This window comes from Molossus molossus, unplaced genomic scaffold (assembly GCF_014108415.1).
Source record: "Molossus molossus isolate mMolMol1 unplaced genomic scaffold, mMolMol1.p scaffold_m16_p_4, whole genome shotgun sequence".
Classification (NCBI taxonomy): domain Eukaryota; kingdom Metazoa; phylum Chordata; class Mammalia; order Chiroptera; family Molossidae; genus Molossus; species Molossus molossus.
In genome coordinates, this window is record NW_023425377.1 from 39,077,434 (window position 1) to 39,098,522 (window position 21,089).

At 42.0% G+C, this 21,089-nt stretch overlaps 1 protein-coding gene across 10 annotated transcripts in view; it reads left to right on the forward strand.

Moving 5' to 3' along the window:
- Positions 1–21,089, forward strand: part of LOC118616024 (core histone macro-H2A.1) — an 81,184-nt gene that overhangs the window by 45,334 nt on the left and 14,761 nt on the right. For 3 of the 10 annotated variants that reach the window (XM_036241356.1, XM_036241355.1, XM_036241357.1), the window contains exons 5-6: positions 10,335–10,445; positions 18,140–18,239. The exons of 1 other annotated variant lie outside the window; for it this stretch is intronic. In XM_036241356.1, the coding sequence (XP_036097249.1) occupies positions 10,335–10,445; positions 18,140–18,239 (211 nt within the window). Of the gene's footprint in view, positions 1–10,334; positions 10,446–18,139; positions 18,240–19,955; positions 20,047–21,089 lie in introns of all 10 variants that reach the window. 6 more of the 10 variants (XR_004956518.1, XM_036241358.1, XM_036241359.1 and 3 more) reach the window with 6 other exon arrangements.

Consider the following 21,089-nt stretch of genomic DNA (forward strand, 5'->3'; position numbering starts at 1 on the left):
CTTTATTTATTTATTTTTTTTAATTTTTTTTTTTTTTTTTTTAATTTATCCTCACCCGAGGACATTTTTTTTTCCATTTTTTGCACAGATAGAGTGGGAGGGAGAGAGAGAGAGAGAGAGAGAAACATCGATGTGAAAGGGACACATCGAGTGGCTGCCACCCGCACGACCAACCAGGGCCGGGGACAAACTGCAACCGAGGCACATGCCCTTAGCGGGAACCGAACCCGGGTCTCTCCGGACCGCAGGTAGACACTCTAACCGCTGAGCCAAACCGGCCAGGGCAGGAACTTAACTCTTGTTTATATATAGTCTACAGTAAAATTGTTCTCTTATATGTCATTTCATTGCAGTTCCAGAACCTGTTGATGATATTAAGTGAGGGCCTACTTTATTGTGAAATGATCACCATAGTCTAGTTAACATCCATCACCATACATAGTAATACATTTTTTCCCCTGTGATGAGAACTTTTAAGACCTGATCTCTTAGAAATTTTAAAATATGCAATACATTGTTACTAACTGTAGTCACCATGTTGTATGTTACATCCCTATGACTGACTGACTGGCTTTATAATGGGAAGTTATAAAGTCACCAATCTGTTCTCTGTGCCTACGAGTTTAGTTTTTTGTTTTTTGTTTTTTGTAAGATTCTACACTTAGCCTGGCCAGTGTGGCTCAGTGGATTGAGTGTTGTCCTATGGACTGAGAAGTCCCAGTTCGATTGCCAGTCAGGGCACATGCCCGGGTTGCAGGCTCAATCCCAAGTAGGGGGCATGGAGGAGGCAGCTGGTTGATGTTTCTCTCTCACATTGATGTTTCTATTTCTCTCTCTCCCTTCCTCTCTAAAAAATCAATTAAAAAAATTCCACATTTAAGTGAGATCATATGGTATTTGTCTTTATCTAACTAACTTATTTCACTTAGCATAATGCCCTCAAGGTCCATCCATGTTGCTTCAAATGGCAGGATTTTCTTTTTTTTATGGTTGAATAATATTCCATTATATATAGAGAGACTTTATTTTTGTATTATTTATTAATTATTGTCTTATTTTCCATATGAACAACTGTAAACCCACCCTGTATTTGTAATATATACACCGTATAACATATATATAATTTATATGTTTATATGTACTATATGCCACATTTTCTTTATCCATTTATCCATCAATGACACTTAGGTTGTTTCCATATTTTAGCTATTATTAAATAATGCTACAATGAACATGGGTGTGCATACATCCTTTCAAGTTAGTGTTTTCATTTTCTTCCAATAAATATCCTGAGGTGGAATTGTTGAATCATGTGGTAGGTCTATTTTTCTTTTTTCTTTTTGTTAATCCTCATCTGAGGATATTTTTCTATTGATTTTTAGAAAGAGTAGAAGGGGAAGGAGATGAAGAGAGAGAGAGAGAGAGAGAGAGAGAGAGAGAGAGAAACATTGATGTGAGAGAGAGATACAGGATTAGTTGCCTCTCGCACAAGCTCTGACCAGGGTTGGGGATCAAACCTGCAACCTAGGTATGTGTCCTTGACCGGGAATCAAATTGTGACCCTTTGGTGTTCAGGCTGATGCTTTAACCACTTAGCCACAATGGCCAGGGCAGCTTTTTCACCTTTTAAAGTCCAAATGTCCTTGGGCAGAAGTGCTAAATCCTTATCCACTTAATAACTTCATCACATCCCTCAGTGTTTACTGAGCACCTCCTGTATGTCTGGTGTTTACTTGGTAGAACAGTGATTTTTAAACTTTTTTGCTTGCATACCTCTATAAATAGTTATGAAAATTATTGTATCTCACAACAATTGACAGCTAAGCGTTTCATAATCAATTTAAATATCTGCAAAGGGTATAATTTTGGGTATATAATAAAATTGACATTTAAAAAGGAAACTGTTTCATCACTCATTAAAATGTATCCAAAGAAAGCTAAATACTAACTACAAGTAAATACTAAGGCTAAATACAAGTGATGATTTGATACACCATGATCATTGTTTTTATATATAAAATTTTTCTTTATTGATTTAAGAGAGAGAGAGGAAGGGAGAGGGAGAGAGAAATAAAAACATTGATGAGAGAGAACATCGACTGACCACCTCCTGCATGCCCCCCACTGGGGATTTGGCCCACAACCTGGGCATGTGCCCTGACCGGGAATCGAACTGGCAAGCTCTTGATGCATGGGTCGATGCTCAACCACTGAGGCACACTGGCCGGAGGCCATCATCATTTTTAAAAATACCCAAACAGGCTTTTTTTTTTTTTGCTGTTGGTAATTTAACATTACTTTTCTCCTTGAGCCATTATTTTCCTTTCCTTACCCCACAGATTTTGTCCTAATGTAACACATGTTTATGCTTCTAGTATTTTATTGATCTTCACAACAAAAATAATGTATATAAATTTAAATTTATTTTTTAAATATTTCATAGAAACATTGAAGGTTATGGATTTTATAGGCTTGGATAATTATCACATTAATAATACACAATCGATCAAACTGACAGATACATTACAAATTTTAATAACTTAAGGAAAAAGTAAAATTTTCTTGGAACTGTATAGGATAGATGGAGACAGTTTTTCAATTAACTCAAGTATTATAAGATGAATGTTACTTATTGCTAACATGAGACAGGGTTCAGCATCCTATATTTTTATATTTATAGGTATAAGTGCCTGGAAAATCTTATTCACAAAAATAATTTAATAGGAATGGAAAAGATTTTGTAATAGCAACACCACTCAATCCTCTGAACTCTCTGAGTTACATGCCAACAATCACATAGTAATCTGTCATCAATTTGTTTTAATAAACGTTTTATTTTAGAATCGTTTTAAATTACAGAAAAGTTACAAAGACAGTATAGAGAGTTTCTGAATGTCCCTCACCCAGTTTCCTTGTTAACATCTTACATAACCCTGTCACAGCTAAGAAACCAGCATTGGTACATTACGGTTAACTAAACTCCATCAATCTGTTCTTTAATGATCTATCAGCTGTTAACTCAATTTGGTCTTTCTTCAGTTTTGTTGAAAGCATAGAATTAGAAACATCTGACTTGCAAAAGGATTTGTCATTCAGCCTTTCCCTTTCTTATTTCCTGGGAAGTATATCAGAAAAGTTTTACCAAGACTTAACCATGTAATTGTTGATTATACCTATTTCTCTTTCACATGTCAAATGTGATACACTCAAAGTATTAGGAAAACCAACCTAGTAATAACTTTAATATATCTTTGCTACTACGGTACTATATTTCTTGATAAAATACTTTTTGCCCAATCGTTTATATGAAAACTTTGGAGCTTCTGACTTAGCTCATTTAATTTATGGAAAATGTCCCAGGTTAACCATATGACCTACATGCCAAAGTGTCCTCATTGTTAAAGAATTCAGCAAAATTAGACCTATTTTTCAATATAAGTAAAAATGTTAACGTGTTAATTAATTTTAATTCTAAATGGGCAAATTGATAGGGTACAGCCCTGAGTTCAGATTCATCCTGCAGGAAGGCATGGCCATCTGTAATATTATTCACCTCCTACTTTCTTTTTTTACTCCTCACCCTAGGATATTTTTTCCACTGATATTTTTTAAGAGAGATTGGAAGAGAGGGAGGGAGGGTTAGAGAGAGAAGCATCGATGTGAGAGAGAGACATTAACTGGTTGCCTCCCACATGCACCCCGACCAGGGCTGGCAATTGAACCTGAAATTGAACAGGTATGTTCCCTTGACTATGAATCAAACCCATGACCCATCTGTGCTTGAGCCAATGCTCTAACCATGGGCCAGCGCACCCCCTACTTCCTTTTAAAAAGAATTTTCAATTACAGTTGACATACAATATTATATTAGTTTCAGGTGTACAGTGTAGTGATTAGACGTTTATATAACTTATGAAATGATGATCCAGAGAAGTTTGGTAGCCATCTAACACCATACATCATTATTAAAATATTACTGACTATATTCCCTATGCTATACTTTACATCCCTATGACTTGTTTTTATAACTGACTATTTGTGCTTCTTAGCACCTTCAGCATTTTCACCCATCCCTTTACCCCTGCTCCCAACGGACAACCATCAAATTGTTCTCTGTATCTATGAGTTTGTTTGTTTCATTTTTCTTTTTTTTTTTTATCCTCACCCGAGGACATTTTTCCATTTTTTTGTTCAGATAGAGTGGGAGGGAAAGAGAGAGAGAAAGAGAAACATTGACCTGAAAGGGACACATTGAATGGTTGCCACCCACACAACCCCAACCAGGGCTGGGGACATACTGCAACCGAGGTACATGCCCTTAGCGGGAACCAAACCCGGAACCCTCTAGTCCGAGGGCCAACACTCCAACACTGAACCAAACCGGCCAGGGCTCATTTATTTCTTTATTCTGTTTTTTAGATTCTACGTATAAGTGAAATTATATGGTATTTTTCTTTTTGTGTCTGACTTGTTTCACTTAGCATAATACCCTTTATGTTCATTCATGTTGTTGCAAATGTCCAAGATTTCTTTTTTTTTTTTTTATGGTTGAGCAATATTTCTTTGTATATATGTAACACATCTTCTTTATCCAGTCATCTGTTGATAGACACTTGGGTTGCTTCCATATCTTGGCTATTGTAAATAATGCTGCAGTGAACATAGGGAGCATATATCTTTTTGAATTAGTGTTTTGGATTTCTTCCCAGAAGTGGAATTGCTGGGTCATATAGTAGTTCTAGTTTTAATTTTTTTTGAAGTTCCTCTATACTGTTTTCTTCAGTGGCTGCACCAATTTACAATCCAACCTACAATGTACAAGGCTCCCTTTTCTCCTCGCCAACACTGTTGTTTGTGGATTTTCAGTGATAGCGTTTCTGACAGGTATGAGGTGATATCTCATTGTGGTTTTAATTTGCACTTCTTTGATGATTAGTGATGTTGAATATCTTTTCATGTCTGTTGGCCATTCCTCTTTGGAGAAATAGCTATTCAGATCCTCTGCCTATTTTTTAATTGGATTGTTAGGGGTTTTTTGGTGTTAAATTGTATGAGTTCCTTATATCATTGGCAAATATCTTCTACCATTCAGTAGGTTGTCCTTTCATTTTGTGATGCTTTCCTTTACTGTACAAAACTCTTTAGTTTTATGTAGTCCCATTTATTTATTTTTTCTTTTGTTTCCCTTGCCTGAGGAGACATGTTAAAAAATATATTGCTAAGAACAGTGTCAAAGAGTTTATAGGTTACAGTTTCTTCTAGAAGTTTTATGGTTTGGGGTCTCACATTTAAGTCTTTCATCCATTTAGAGTTTATTCTTGTATGTGGTGTAAAAAAATGATCCAGTTTCTTTCGAATGTGTCTGTCCAGTTTTGGTATCAGGGTAACACTGGCCTTGTAAAATGACTTTGGGAACCTTCCCCCCTCTTTTTTTTTTTTATCCTCACCCGAGGACACTTTTTTTCCATTTTTTGTTCAGATAGAGTGAGATGGAGAGAGAGAGAAAGAGAGAGAGAGAGAGAGAGATCGACGTGAAAGGGACACATCGAATGGCTGCCACCCACACGACCAACCAGGGCCAGGGACAAACTGCAACCGAAGTACATGCCCTTAGCAGGAACCAAACCCGGGTCTCTCTGGACTGCAGGCTGACGCTCTAACCACTGGGCCAAACTGGCCAGGGCCCTTCCCCCCTCTTGAATATGTTTTGAATAATTTGAGAATTATACATATACTTTTTTGAGTGTTTGGTAAAATTCACCTGTGAAGCAACCTAGTCCAGGGCTTTTGTTTGTCGGGAGTTTTGTTTATTTATTACTGATTCAGTTTCTTTAGCAGTTATTGGTCTGTTCAGATTTTCTGTTTCTTCCTATTTCAGCCTTGGAAGATTGTATGTTTCTAGGAATTTATCCTTTTCTTTTAGGTTGTCTAGTTTCTTAGCATATAATTATTTGTGGTATTACCTTATCATCGTTTATATTTCTGTGGTGTTGGATGTTACTTCTCCTCTTTTATTTCTGGTTTTATATATTTGGGCCCTTTCTTTCTTTTTCTTGATGAGTTTGGCTAAAGGTTTATCAATTTTATCTTTTTAAAGAACCAGCTCTTAGTTTCAGTGATCTTTTCCATTATTTTTTAAGACTCTATTTCATTTATTTCTACTCTGATCTTTATTATTTCCTTCCTTCTACTCACTTTTTGCTTTGTTTGTTGTACTTTTTCTGGTTCCTTTAGGTGTAAGATTAGATTATTTATTTGAGATTTTCCTTAATTCTTGAGGTAGGCCTTTCCCTCTTAGAACTGCATTGGCCGTGGCCCATAAATTTTGGGGCCATTGTGTTTTCATTTTCATTTGTATCAAGGTATCTTTTGATTTCTTCCTTGATCTCGTGGTTAACCTGTTCATTTTTTAGTAGCATGTTATTTAACCTCCATGTGTTTGTGTGCTTTTGTTTTCTTCTTGTAATTGATATCTAGTTTCATACCATTGTGATCAGAGAAGATGCTTGATATGATTTCAGTCTTCTTAAATTTACTGAGGCTTGTTTTGTGGCCTAACACGTGGTCTATCTTGGAAAATGTTCTATATATAGTTAAGAAAACTTAACTATATATATTGTATATATTGCTGCTTTTGAGTGAAATATCCTAAAAATATCAATTGCCCACCTGGTCTAATGAGTCTTTTAAGGTTACTGTTTCCTTGTTGATTTTCTGTCTGGATGATCTGTCCATTGATGTCAATAGGGTACCAACGCCCCCTACTAAGACTGTGTTACTATCAATCTCTCCCTTTATGTTCATCCATATTTGCTTTATTTATATATAAGTGCTCCTAGGTTGAGTGCATAAATGTTTATGAGAATTACGTCCTCTTTTTCGATTAATCCCTTTATCGTTATGAAATGCCCTTCTTTGTCTCTTGTTAGAGCCCTTGTTTTAAAGTCAATTTTGTCTGATAGAAGTATTGCTAGCCCACCTTGATTTTTCATTTTCATTTGCATGAAATACCTTTTTTAATCCCTTTCACTCTGTGTGGGTCTCTTGTAGGCAGCATATGCATGGGTCTTGTCTTTTTATCCATTTGGCTACCCTACGTATGTGTTTTGATTAGAACATTTAGCCCATGTATATTTAAATAATAATTGATAAGTAGGTAGTTATTGTCATTTTATTGTTTTTGAAGTTCTCTGTTCCCTTTTCATTCTTTTGTTCTCTTCTGTTGTGTGCTGATGACTTTCTATAGTGTTGTGTGTGGATTCCTGTCTTCCTCTCTTTTTTTAATCTCTTGTGGATTTTTGGTTTGTGGTTACCATGTGCTTCCTATATAAAAAGCTATGTTTATAGCAGTCTATTTTAAGTTGTTGGTTGTTTAAGTTTAAACACAATCTATAAGCACCACAATTTGTACTTACCCCCTCCATGTGTATGTTCTTTTCATTATTTTTTACGTTGTGTGTGTGTGTATATCTCTTACTTTGTTGTAATTACACATGATCTTCCTATTTTTGCCTTTTAGTCTTTGTACTAGCTTTATAGTTGGTTGATCCACTGTTTTTATTATGTTTGCTCTTGCGAAGATTTTTCTTTCCTGTATTTTGTTATTCATATTTTTTATCTTTTTAAAGAAGTCTTTTTAACATTTCTTGTAATACTCATTTAGTGGTGATGGACTCTTAGTTGTTGTTTTGTTTTGTTTTGTTTTGTTTTGTTTTGTTTTGTTTTGTTTTGTTTTGTTTTGTCTAGGAAACTCTGTACTCTCTCAATTCTAAATGATAGCCTTGTTGGATAGAGTGATCTTGGTTGTAGGTCCTTGCTTTTCACGACTTTGTATATTTTGTGCCAATCCCTTCTGGCCTGCAAAATTTCTGTTAAGAAATCAGGTAACAGTCTAATGGGAGCTCCCTTGTATATCACTAACTGCTTTTCTCTTGCGCTTTTAAGATTCTCTCTGTGTCTTTAACCTTTGGCATTTTAATCATGGTATGTCTTGGTGTGGGCCTCTTTGGGTTCACCTTGTTTGGGACTCTGCACTTCCTGGACTTGTATGTTTGTTTTCTTCACCAGGTTAGGGAAGTTTTCAGTCATTATTTTTTTCACATAGGTTTTTATTTCTTTCTTTATTTTATTGTTTAAAGTATTACAGAAGTCCCCCTTTTCCCCCATTGACCCCCTCCTTCTCACATAGGTTTTTCAATTTCTTGTTCTCTCTCTTCTCCTTCAGGTACCCCTGTGATGCAAATGTTGGTATGCTTGATGTTGTCCCTTAAACTATCCTCATTTTTTTAAATACTCAACCAAGGATATTTTTTTATTGATTTTTAGGTAGAGAGGGAGGGGTGGCGGGGGGGAGAGAGAGAAAACATCGATATGAAAGACACACATCAATTGGTTGCCTCCCGCATGACCCCTACTGGGACTGGGGATCCAACCTGCAACCCAGGTACATGCCCTTGACTGGAATCAAACTTGTGAAACAAAGGGTTAGGGCCAATGCTCTTAACAGCTGAACCAAACCAGCCAAGATCATCTAATGGAGTTTTCATTTTGGTTATTGTATTCCTCATTTCTAACTGGTTCTTTTTTTATGGTTTCTATCTCTTTGTGTAAGTTTTCACTGAATTCGTATATATTTCTCCTAAGTTCTTTAAACATCCTTACAACCAGTGTTTTGAACTCTATATCTGGTAGGTTGCTTGCCTTCATTTTATTTAGCTCTTTTTCTGGAGTTTTTTTCCTGTTTTTTCATTTGACATATTTCTTTGTCTTCTCATATTGGCTGCTTCCTTTGTTTGTTTCTGTGTTAAGTAGATCTGCTACACCTCCCAGTCTTGGCAGAGTGGCCTGATATAGTAGTTGTCCTGTGGGGCCCAGGGGCACCTGAGCCAGGTGTCCCTTGTGTGGGTTTCATATGCCCTCCAGTTGTAGTAGTTGAGCCTTTATTGCTGTTGGCATGTAAGTGGGTGGAATTGAGCCTCAATCTGACGATTGTGAGAACTGGATGTGACTAAAGCAGAGAAATTCTACTTTATTAATTTGTTCCCACTGGACCCTCCCTCGGAGTGATGTACTTTTTTTAATAATAATTAGGGGAAAGGAAAAGGTTTAATGTCTAAACAAAAATTGCCATTGTTCCCTGTATCCTCACTCTACAATAATCTGAATGCAGAAAATCCCCAACTGACTCAAAATATTCATTTTTATGTCCTTAACCAAAATATATAATGACATGCATTCCTTCTCCAGGGGTGTACCATGCTACTGGTTAGTCTGGGAACTGGGAGAAGGTTGGTGGTGCAAGGAGACCCAACTTGAAACCTTGACCACAGGCATAGCTCTCTCTTTGGGCAGCTTAGTTTTAGGAACAGTACATTTGAAAGTTGGGGATCTAACCCTGGTCAGTTTGGCTCAGTGGTTGGAGCATTGGCCTGCGGTCCCGAGAGACCCGGGTTCAGTTTCCCCTAAGGGCACGTACCTCAGTTGCGGTTTGTCCCCGACCCTGGTTGGTCGTGAGGATGGCAGCCACTCGATGTGTCCCTTTCACGTCGATGTTTCTCTCTCTCTGTTCCTCTCTCTCCCTCCCACTCTACCTGAACAAAAGATGGAAGAATGTCCTTGGGTGAGGATTAAAAAAAAAAAAAAAAAGAAAGTTGAGGATCTGGAAACTGATAAAACCTCTCCATGCAACACACCCCTGGAAAGGCTTTGGTAACCCCAGGGTACACATATTTCATTTTGAATGATGGTGAACATGTCAAGATCCACGCCCACTACGAGGGGTGGGGGGTATCTCCAGGGTTCACCCAAAGCTACCATATGGATCCTTCTCCAAGGCTGGTTTTAATGAAGGAGAATTGGGGAAAGTCTTACCTCCTGGGCTAGGGAGCATTGGAAGATTAGGGTCCTTGGTCTGCTTTTTGGCTCTTTTAGAACTCATGACCTAGAACAATTTGTTTTTACTCCTCAAACTTGAATAGTGTACTAGCATCTAGAAAGTGAAGACCCTTAATTAAGAGATCGTTAGTTGGTCTAAACCTATGAAAATGGTTTTGTTCTAAATTATCACAGTTAAGCTTTGCCTTTGACTAGCCAAATTTTTTTTTAGATTATAAAGTGCTAAAAATAAAATTTAACATTTTTCATTGAATTCTTGGACTTCAAAATAAGCCTGCAGCCCCCACTTTGAGAAAAGCTGAGATGTGCTGGTGGTTTAGTTTCCTATTTTCTTTTGAGTATTATAAGCATGGCCTGTGATCTGCCCTTTTGTTAGAAAAACCCAGATTCATGCAGTCTCTGCCTGCGCAGGCTACATACTGACTCTTCTTTTGTGCAAGAAGAAGCAGGGAGAAGTCAGCAAGGCAGCCAGTGCTGACAGCACGACCGAGGGCACGCCCGCCGACGGCTTCACGGTTCTCTCCACCAAGAGCCTCTTCCTTGGCCAGAAGGTAGGCAAACATGTGGCCTTTGTCTGCTCTCAGGCCCTGGGAAAAGGGAGCAGGCCACCTCCACTGGCAGGAAGGCCTGGGTATTCCCAGAGGCCACTCCTGTTCTGTGGGTGTGGGTGGAGAGAATGGGGGTGGGGGTCTTTCAGAGTGGCCTCGGGAAGACCATGGCAGGATTGCTGGGAGGAGACTGGCAGGCAGAAGAGAAGCTGGTGGTAAAGAAGAGGGAGAGGTTCCTTTGGGGGTGTCGGGACACCTGGGTTAGTCTTCGGAAGGAACTGCTTATGTGGGATAACCTGGTCGTTATATAGCTCTGGCCACGTAAATAGCCAGAAGTTAAAACTGGGTCTTGGAACATAAAAGCTCTAGCAGGCAGCCCACTGGCTATGGTGGGCACTGAAGGTAGAGGCCTTGATCTAGAGGGTGGGATTGTTTCTAGAGGTACGTAAGGGGTACACAGAGCTACCTGACAACTCCTTGAACCAATTGTTTGGTGTTGTTAACCAAGGGCAATATATTTTCAGCTGCCCCAGAGATGCAACTTTGCCAGGTTGCCATGGTTTTGTAAAAGATGATTTAGTGCTGTTGCAAATAAAAATGATGCATAGGTTTCTAAGACTTGAGAATAAGAGTTAATTAATCTTTCTCTATTAACACTAAAAAGGGGGTGGAGAGAGAGGGAATTAAATTTTTCTTCGTTAAATCCTACATTTAAAAAAATTAAAAGCATGAATTTGGCCTTTTATTAAATTGTGTTTAGTTTGAATGTGGTTAACAACTTGTTTCTGAAGCTGCATCATTTTTAAAACCTTACTGTCAATTTTCTTTTGCATCTCAGTGACACAGTCCTCCTGCTCACGTCATTCATTGCCAGTGCTCCTTCTTCCCTTCCCCTCCTGTCACTAAGTGCACTCAGCTCTCATGGTGCAGTTCCTGTGGTGGACGCTGTGTTCCAGCAAATAACCTTTTCAGCTTATATTTTATAACCATTATCTGTATTTTGTATGCATTTTTTAAAGGAAAAAATAAGTAGCACTAGTTGTCATCTTAAGGTCTGGGGCTTTGAAAGTTTTTGTTTAAAATATTTTTTATTTAAAAAATTTTAACTCAGCAGTGAAGGCAACCACCTGGGTCTCCTTGCACATCCTTTGGGTAATATATTGAAAGTTAATGTGACCTGTCATCCAGATTGCTCTGGTTTGAATGGAAGCGTGAAAACCCCTGTTACTTAGGACTAGCTCATGTGCACTTCAGCTCTCTGATCCAGACAGCTAGCCAGGACTTGGAAGCCTGGTGAGCAGGTAGGATAGTTCAGCCCCTGGAGGTACCCTCTCCCTCACTCCTTCCCCCATACAACCCTTGGGTACCCTGACCCCTCTCCTTTTCCCATGTTCTTCTCTTTGTTTTTTTCTTTTTCTATCACCGTTTATCCCCCCATACCCTCTTCCACCTTCACCTGCAATCACCATACTATTGTCCGTGTCCATTCGTTTTTTCTCTCTCTTTTTTTTCTCAATTCCTCCACCCCACTCAGCACTCCCCCCAGCAGAGCTGTCTGCCTGCTCTCTATTTATGAGTGTCTGTATTCTGCTTGTTAGTTCAGTTTGTTCATTAAATTCCATATATGAGTGAGATCATATGGTGATTGTCTCTCTCTGACTGGCTTATTTCAGCATAATGTTCTCCCCATCCATCCCTGCTGTTGTAAAGGGCAAAATTTTTCTTCCTTTTTATGGCCAAGTAGTATTCCATTGTGTAAATGTACCATAGCTGTTTTATCCACTGATCTGTTGATGGACACTTGGGCTGCTACCTCCTGTCGACTATCCCAAAGCCAACCTCAGGTCAGAACTTGCCACATCCTTTGCTAGATGAACTCAAATATTTCCAGAATTGCAGCATTCAGCCCTACAAATGGAGATGCCCTTCTGGGTCTTGGAATCAGGGTCTTGTCTGGGCTCTGCTGCACATGAGCCCTGGAAAGGAGGCAGCAAAGGCTATAGACAGCCTGCTAGCTCCTTGTGACCAAGCAGTGTCATCTTCTCCTCCATCTGGGCACACCTGGTCTCAGGCCTCAGGCACAAAAGTACCAAAAAGTACAAATCAGCTTATACTGACTGTACCCAACTCAGGGCTGGGGAGAGGTCCAAAAGCTATAAAGTATCGATACTCTGTAATTATTTATAGACATGTCATCTGTAAATGGAGATATGGAGGAAAATGGAAGATGTAGGTTTGACAAATGAAACTAATATTCCTGTTTGATAGCTTGACTTTTGAAGAGAGACCCTAAAAGGATTGGTTCAGCTGGCTCAGTGTAGAATGGTCAACTATAAGAGAAGGGGCTGAGTGCAGAACCAGACGACCACTGCTTCTTTCTCAAGTGTTAGTGATGAGAACAAAACACCATGAGACTGCCTTTTATATTAAATGTGCTTAATGACTCAAGACTCCCACATCCAGGACAAGGGACCCCCAACTCCACCACAGATGCCCTTTAGCAGAGTAAACTGTCCCCCCAAAATGTGGTGTCACAGAATAAAGTGGCACTTCCAGTCAGCCTTGCACCAGTGTTGGAAACGTGTGCTAGCAACCCTTCCTGGACCGCGGTGCCCCTCCCTGCAGGAGGAGGTGGAGAACTTCTCATTTAGAGCATTATTTTGAAGCAGTACTTTTGGCCCTTTGTTGGCTATTACTGTCAGGTGAAAGTCACAGCGTATAGCGCAAAAGAGGCAAGAGTCACAAAACTGACTTGAACGTTTACACAAAGCACAATAGCATTTTATGCAATAGCATGTTAAAATGTTATTACAAACATTAATTTTGACTTGGATTTTAGGATATGTTTCAAAAAGGGTACTTGAGAACAATGACTCTAGGGTACCCCCTGTCCTATGAGTCTTATTTTTCCTCCTGTGGCAATTAAACCAAGGCTTGACTATTGTGAGCAAGCTACGGTGGAGAAAGGTGATACTGTGCTCCCTGCAGCTGTGTAAGATGTGGTTGCTAAGCTACCCACAGGGGAAGCCAGCTGGGGTTTGGAGGCTGGGATCTAATTGTTATTGATGAGGAGTTTCACATACTGAAGTCTCAGAAGTCATCGTCCTTACTACTTTTATGATTTTACCCAATGTTCACACACATTGTTGAACTGTTTTCAAAGAGAAAACAGTGCTGTGAATCTGAACCAGCTAAAAGTTTTTCTTTTGTTGTTCAGTGGAGATTTGCAGCCCCTTTCTAGAGATATAAAGACCTGATGCTTTAGAGATCTGGAAACCCATGGAACCCACCCCGGCCATAGCTATCGGCATGGCTGCTGCAGCGCGTAGGCCACACGGGCAGGGGTGGGTTCCATGGGCTTTCTCCCTCACATCAAGCACTCTACTCCTGGGGCTGGAAAACTGTAAGGAGAGAAGGCGCTCTTGAAGCAGTAATGAGGAAGAAAGGGCTGTTAACCCTTTCTACATTGTGGCTGGCAGTTGGCTTCTGAGACAGTTTAGGAAACTGATGAAGCCATGAAGAGTGGTGACTCAGCTCCTGGGTCTCCAGCAGTGCCCACATGTGTCCTGATCTTTGTGTGACACATTCTAGCCTGAAACACACCAGATGCCACCACTAGACCTGAGGCTTCTGGGGAAACTCAGGCCGGGATGTGTGTAGGTGGACAGCATAGACCAGAGGAAGTAGTCCTTTCATCCCAGGGGCAGGGGTAGGAGAGTGAGCCCGAGAGTGGGCCACAGGAAAACATGGATCTCCATGAGGAATTTAGAAGCAGTTCTATGGAAGACATTGCCCCTTCCTTTTTCCTTAGTTTAAGCAGACTTTGGGGACAGAAAGACAGTTGCATTTCATGTGACTAGCACAGGGAAAGAAGACCAGCCTTCTTCTTTCTTGTCCATTGTGATGGAGAGACACCCAAAATTGACAATTACAGTCTAGACTAAACATGCCACCCATATAATCTTTAACAATCACTTTGATTTTCTAAAATTGAATTTCTGATCTTACTATGTAAAAAAAAAGGGGGGGGGGTGGATTGTACTATTTCCTGTAGCCACGTAGGTCATGTCAAGGCATCTTGGGTGTCTATCCAGGGGCTCCATGCCACCAGCTCCTTCCCTGTCAAAGGCAGGCCACTTCCTGACATTTTCTGAATAGTGGATGCCAACCTCCCTTTCAGGATGGCCAGGTAGGCTCTGGCCACCTCAGGTCCAAGGCAGGCATTTCCATTAGCCCTGCTTTAAGGGAAGGGGATGTTCATTTCATCTCAGAGTTATGTCATGATGTTGGGTGCTGAATTCCAACTCTGTGTGCCTGCAGAAACCTGAGCACTGTCTTGGGCACTGTATGGCACTTGGGGCAGCAGGCAACCTCTCTCTGCCTTCAAGGAGCTTATCCTCTGACAAATTCACAGCATGAGCAGAGCACAGGGGTTAAAGTGGGCATAAATACTTGGAGGGAAGACTGAGAGCTGTGAGCATTAGAGGTGGCTACAGCAGAGCCACGGAGGTTAGGGCAATAAGGTCCCAGTTGTGGAAGAGATCTTGAAGGACACTTGGTTAAGTCCCCTCCTCCCAACTCCACAGTGGGACCCCCTTCTGCTCTATAACTGGCAATACCTTTTGGTGACTCTCTCCAGTGGCCAGAAATCTTCACAGATATTTTAAATTCCCCATGCTATGGTTTAAAACAGTTTTCTGTCCTTAATGCTGAGACAAAGAATTATCTCTTTATTTAAATTCTAAAATAATTAATGACCTCTTCCCTCCCAGAAAATCAGACTAAACTTGGGAATTCTTACAATACTCCAGAAATCTGACTTACCAGCTCACAAGTGCCAGTGCTCTGTCATGTGCTTCAGACAGCCACCTGCCCCTTTGAGAGGCCCAGTTGGATGTGACCCTGGGTGGTGGTGGGGTGGGCTCCTAGGACTGGACATCTGTCCTGCCCCTACCTAGCCTATTCATGTGTGTCCACTGGACATGCAGAATTTTCAGACATGCATACATGGCCCATTTGTACCCCATGTCTATGAGTTTTCTTCTGTCTAGGGGAGCTACTGTATTTGTTCATGAGATCTCACCATTGGATGTTGCCCACTGGTCCAGCCTGCCCCAGCCCAGCTGATTACCCCATAATCTTTCCATAGTGCCTGAAAGTCTGTCCTCTTCCAGGCAAACACCCACACACACCATCCTCTCTCCCAAGCACATGCTTAATATTTAAGAGGATTTAAAATACACACACACACACACACACACACACACACACACACATTTAATAACAGCAAAACTGTCTTGTGGCTTAGCCCCTAAGGACTTTGCTGAGCCTAGTGCATAGCACAGCCTAGTTGGAAAATCAAGGTGTGGTGTGTGAACTAGCACCCTGATTAGCTAGGAATCTTCGATGCTGGGTGTAGTGACTCCATGAAATGCAGTACTCTGTGCTCCCAAGAGCAGGGCTGCTGCTGGTCAGGAGGGAAGGCGAGTCGGAGTGCACTGGGAATTCTCCGAAGAACTTGAGTTCTATTTGCAACCACTGCCTTGCTTCAGCAAAGCCATGAAGCCCTCCAGTTTCCCCAGGGACCCGTTCCCTGAGACAAAGGGATGCTTCCCCAGGCAGTGTCAGAGACAGGCTACTGGGGTCTGCCCGGCAAGTTGAGTCGGAGCTCATGGAAATAGCTGATTTTCCAGTGAGGCATTTCTGAATACAAATCCAGAAGCATCTATATGCTTAGGAAAAAATAGTGTGAGGATTTGAGGATATGAACATGTACTATTTTAAAAACAAACAGAAAAAGAAATTTCGTAGATGTATACTCATCCATACCATACCAAGTGAAGTGTTTGTTTTTTCTCCTCCTCCTCCCCTTAGAAACCCCCTGCCACTTTCACAGTGTGGGTTTTTTTGATGGAGGGGATGGAGTGTTTGGCTTAATTTGAGTTTTTATAAATAGCATTTGCTTAATGTCAAATGTAATACTGACATGATATCATAATCAAACCTCTTACCTTGTCGTGAATCCTAAATGTTTACTCACTTTACCCTGAGTCCACCCATACCTGAGTGCAGCATTGAGTGCCTGGCCCTGGTGCTTGTCCCTCTGTCCTGCTGCCAGGGCCCTGGGCTTCTGAGAACTTAGCTGTGTGATATCACCCTCAGTGGGCTTCCTTTGGTTCCAGGAATGGGGTGGCCCCTAAATCACCCTGGGTACCATACCATGGAAAGTCCAAGTGGAGAAATTTTGTTCCTGTTTTTCTTTTTGAGCCCAAATTAAAATTTCAGACCACTGCCTTGTGTCAGGGCCCAGCCAGAGTCCTTCTTTGGCCATATGACCAAATTTACTTCCACAACTGCTTTCTCACAAAGGATGTTGACTTGTAGTCTAAGCTGGCCCCTTTTTTGAGAATCTACTGACTGCTTCTGGGAATCAGCAGTGTGGATTTATATTTCTGATGCTTATAGAATTTCAGGTATTTTGTTTGGTTTCGTTTTCAGCAAAATGTTTGGCCCCAGAAATTCAGTGACTTGGAGCTCAATTGCCGAGAGTCTCCCTCCTGTCAAGTGTCACTGGAGTGAGAGCCTGGTCAAAGACTCCTGCCCTGCTGGGCCCTTCGGGCTGTAGCTAGCTCTCCTGGCCTAGACTCAGCCAGCCTGGGGCATCAGCTACTTTGGGGGCTCTTAGGCATTGATCTTTGCTGCAGCTGTTAGGAACTTATGTCACTGAAAAATGAGCATCTTACTTACATACCCACTCACCCACCCACCATGAGCTAGCTTTGCAGCAGGCACTTGTACCTAAGAACAGGAAGAGGAAGAGGATATGCAGGATAGTAGTCCTGAGCCAGCTACTGTAATTCCCTTTGCCCCTTTCACTGCTGAATCTAGAATTTGGGGTTCCTCTCATGCTGAGTTTTCTATGGCAACACAGTAACAGTGGGGAAGGGGACAGTCAGCAACTCTTAAGAAAGAGCCAGTAGGTTGGCTACTCATAAAACTCACCCAAGGAAAATGCTCGGCCCGTTGGGCCTCAGAGTAACCTGGCCAACAAGGTGAAGACCATTTAAAAGACACACTGTCTTCCTGGAGAACCGCTGTCTTCTTTCTGGGTTTCACCAGCCTTCATCATTACATCTAATGGACATGTCAAATTAGCTGTTACCGCGCAACAGACCATTCTCCCTCGCCACCAGGAGAGCCAGCCAGCCATGAGTTATGGTGATGGGGACAGCCATAAAGACCCATGGCCACTTGGAGGAGAATGGCAGAGCTGCTAGGGGTTTGCCCAGACTTGCCAGGACTTCCGTATCACCACAGTGCTTGGAGGAGGACAGCCACATACAGCACCTCCACCCAGCACTGAGGACTCTGCTTCTAGGTCCTGACAGCTGCTTTTCTTTGGCCCCTAGATCACAAGTTCTGTTAATGGGAAGTGGATCCACCAGTCCGATATGGCTTATGCCTCTCTTTTACCCTAAGCATCACCCAACAGGTTCTGAAATCTCAGGCTAGCTTGCTTCCTTTCAGCATCCTGAGTGACATTTGAAATGGATTTGTTTTAGCCAGTAACTCCCTGTTCCCCTGCGTGCCCAGTGCCCTTGAAGTGTGTTCACTGCCTTTCATCTGTGTCCCAAGGCTCACTTCTCTGTGACTTCCCGGCTGTCCTGTTATTTCCCACCTCATGCTTTTCTTTTCAGCTGAACCTTATTCACAGTGAAATCAGTAATTTAGCCGGCTTTGAGGTGGAGGCCATAATCAATCCTACCAATGCTGACATTGACCTTAAAGATGACCTAGGTAATTGGGGATGGGGTTTGGTGCCACCAGCTGTCAGATGAAAAGTTATGGAACCCAGAATTTAGACTCTTCATCTTTTCACATTTCGATGGTCAAGCCAAATTCCCAAATCCAAGATGAACGTGTGAGTGTGGACACTGAATGTCCACTTCCTGCGAGCCGTTCCAAATGGGAATGCTCTGATGGTGTTTCATTAAGTGCGATTGGCTGTGTTCTCCCCTTGATTGTAAATATATTGCCATCTAAATTCTCTTCCATAATGATCATACTGACTGCTGGTTACTTGGGGGGGATTTTTTTTTTAATGTGGTTTTTCTTTTGTTGTTTTTTTTTTTTTTAGAACAGAAAAATCTCAGGTAACTACAAAATGATAGTTTCTCCATTTAAGCCTTAATTAGAAATGACATTCAAACAAAGCTTGAAAGCACCTGAAAAGGGAGACAAACTGCATCAGTACAAAATTAAACTGTCTTTAATCCACCAGTGAATTTACCGCCTTTTGTCACTTCAATTTTTTTTACAACAGAAAACAGTATATGGCTGAGTGCTACAATCACAAACTATTTGGCTAGAAGATGATATTAAATAGAAGGACAATATCTCTATCCGAGCAAGTTCCTACGGGGAAAGTTCTGCCCTCCTCCACGCAGCCACAGGTCTCTGCTCAGGAGGGTGGAGGGTTCAGAGCCGGCTGAGAATGACCCCTCAAGTGTCCCATGCTGTGGCTTCATCATGGCACAGAGGAGCTGTCAGCTCAGGGGCCCCATAAAGCTCCTGCCTTCTCAGCCGTGAGCCTTGCCAGGGGCAGCAGGCTAGTGTACGTCCACACCAAGGAGCATTGTGCCTTATGCGGTCTTGTGTGCATTGTGTGTGCCTTCAGCTCCCACTTTGGGGTGCTTGTAAGAAAGCAGGTTTTCTAGCTGGGAGAGATGCTTGTTCCATTGCTCAGGCCCCACCCACAGAAACTGGTAGTGGGCTGAAGACATGTGAACTGGGACTCAAGAATGCCCTGCTCGAACTTGTTTTCCAACTGCCTTATCAGATACACTCTTAAAAAAAAAAGCCACAAGCTATAAAAAGCAGAGATCCTATCCTGTTACATGTACTAATGCATAAAATAAGATTACCCAGAAGAAGAGGTAGACCTAGAAAACTATTTTTACTCATTGAAGGGGAACAATAAAGGCAGTCCTTTATACATACACACCTATACTGTTTTCTCCGTTTTCAAGAGATGTCCTTTGAAGGTAGACAAACTGGTGAATGTCACAAGAATGAATACCAAACCCGGAAAGTTGACTGCTGCTGATAAAATGGAGAAACTTATTGTTTTGGCTGGCCTGACAGTCCACTTTTTAAAAAACAGATGCCATGTTTCAGTAGCCTTTTCAGTGGGGTTCCAGTTATACAGGCTTTTGCGAAGTGAAATGGGGCATTCGTTGTTTTGTTATTTCTTTTAACCTTTGAAATGATCTCATGTGTGTGTTTCTCTCTTTTGGGGACTTGTCATTCAAATGTTTAATTTCAACATGTCACATTTGATATTCCTCCTCCTCACCCCCATCCACATGTGCGCACACTTCGTGGACTGTGCCCCTTGGGCTCCTATGTTGGAATCGACCAGGTAGGCCAGCCCTGCCATGGGGCGTTAGTGAATGTGCCTGTGCGTGGGTCTCGGTCCAACACAGTTGATATACATTTGTTTACCTGTTATAGTTGCAAGTTGTACAGGCTGACATTGCCTCGATTGACAGTGATGCTGTCGTTCACCCGACAAACACTGACTTCTACACCGGTGGTGAAGTAGGTAATGCCTAGCTGGGTGCTGCCGAGTGTGTGTGTGCATGGTCAGTCGGCCGCCGCAGACAGCTTGATCCTTTGACAGCTATGCAGGGCTGCATTCATTTCACACTTCCAGCTGTCCTGACCTTCCCAAGGTCTCCCATCCCTGGGTCGTGAACATGAGAAGTACAGCTAGCTGTCAGCCAGGTGCATCATGCAGCTCGCAGACGGGCACGCTTCTGGTTTGGAAACTGGTTCAGCAACCTCATTTCTTCATTCGCTTCACGAGGCCAGCTTTGACGGAGACTGGGTTCACACATGACTTCAGCTGCAAGGGCAGTGCAACCAGATTGGCTAATGGGCATCCAAGACCACTTCTGTGCCCTGTGTGGACCAGACACACAGGAACGGCTGTGCACAGGCCTCCCCCTGCCCCCGTTCTCTCTGTGTCAGAAGAACACTTATTGCTGAAAATGGCCTTAAAGGCTGAGGTCCCCACTGGGGCAGTTCCAGAACACTCTCCTCTCCTCAGGGGTTCTCACCTCATTCTGATGTGATGTCTTGAGAAACACTCTCCTAGACCCTGAAGGCCCCGTCCTCTCCCCAGCAGCTGACACACATCCTCAGTTGGTTCTGGTGCTGAATAGCTGAGGGTGGGGTGAGGCAGAGAGCACTTGGGTGCCAAGCCTCCCGCTGCCGACTTGCTGCCACAGTGGCTCAGATAGTGCCCTGCTTTGAAAATGCACTGAGGCATCAGCAGGATGGCAGAAAAGCGGCAGCACCTTTGGAGCAGGCTCAGGGGCTTGGCTCCTAACCTCGCCATTTCTGGTTCTGGGGCCTGGGCACATCACTCAACTCCTTGATGCCTCAGTTTCCCGATCTTAAAAATAGTGGCAGAATGAGAATTATGTTAAATAACATAGTAAGCAAAGCACCGTGTTTTGTGCCTGGCTCATGATTGGTGCTGGCCTCTGGTCTCACTCTCGTGTGATTTTACAGTAGATGTATTGGTCCCGAGAGGAGCATTCTGAGTGTAGATTCTAACACCAGCTTCCAGAGAGGATGGAG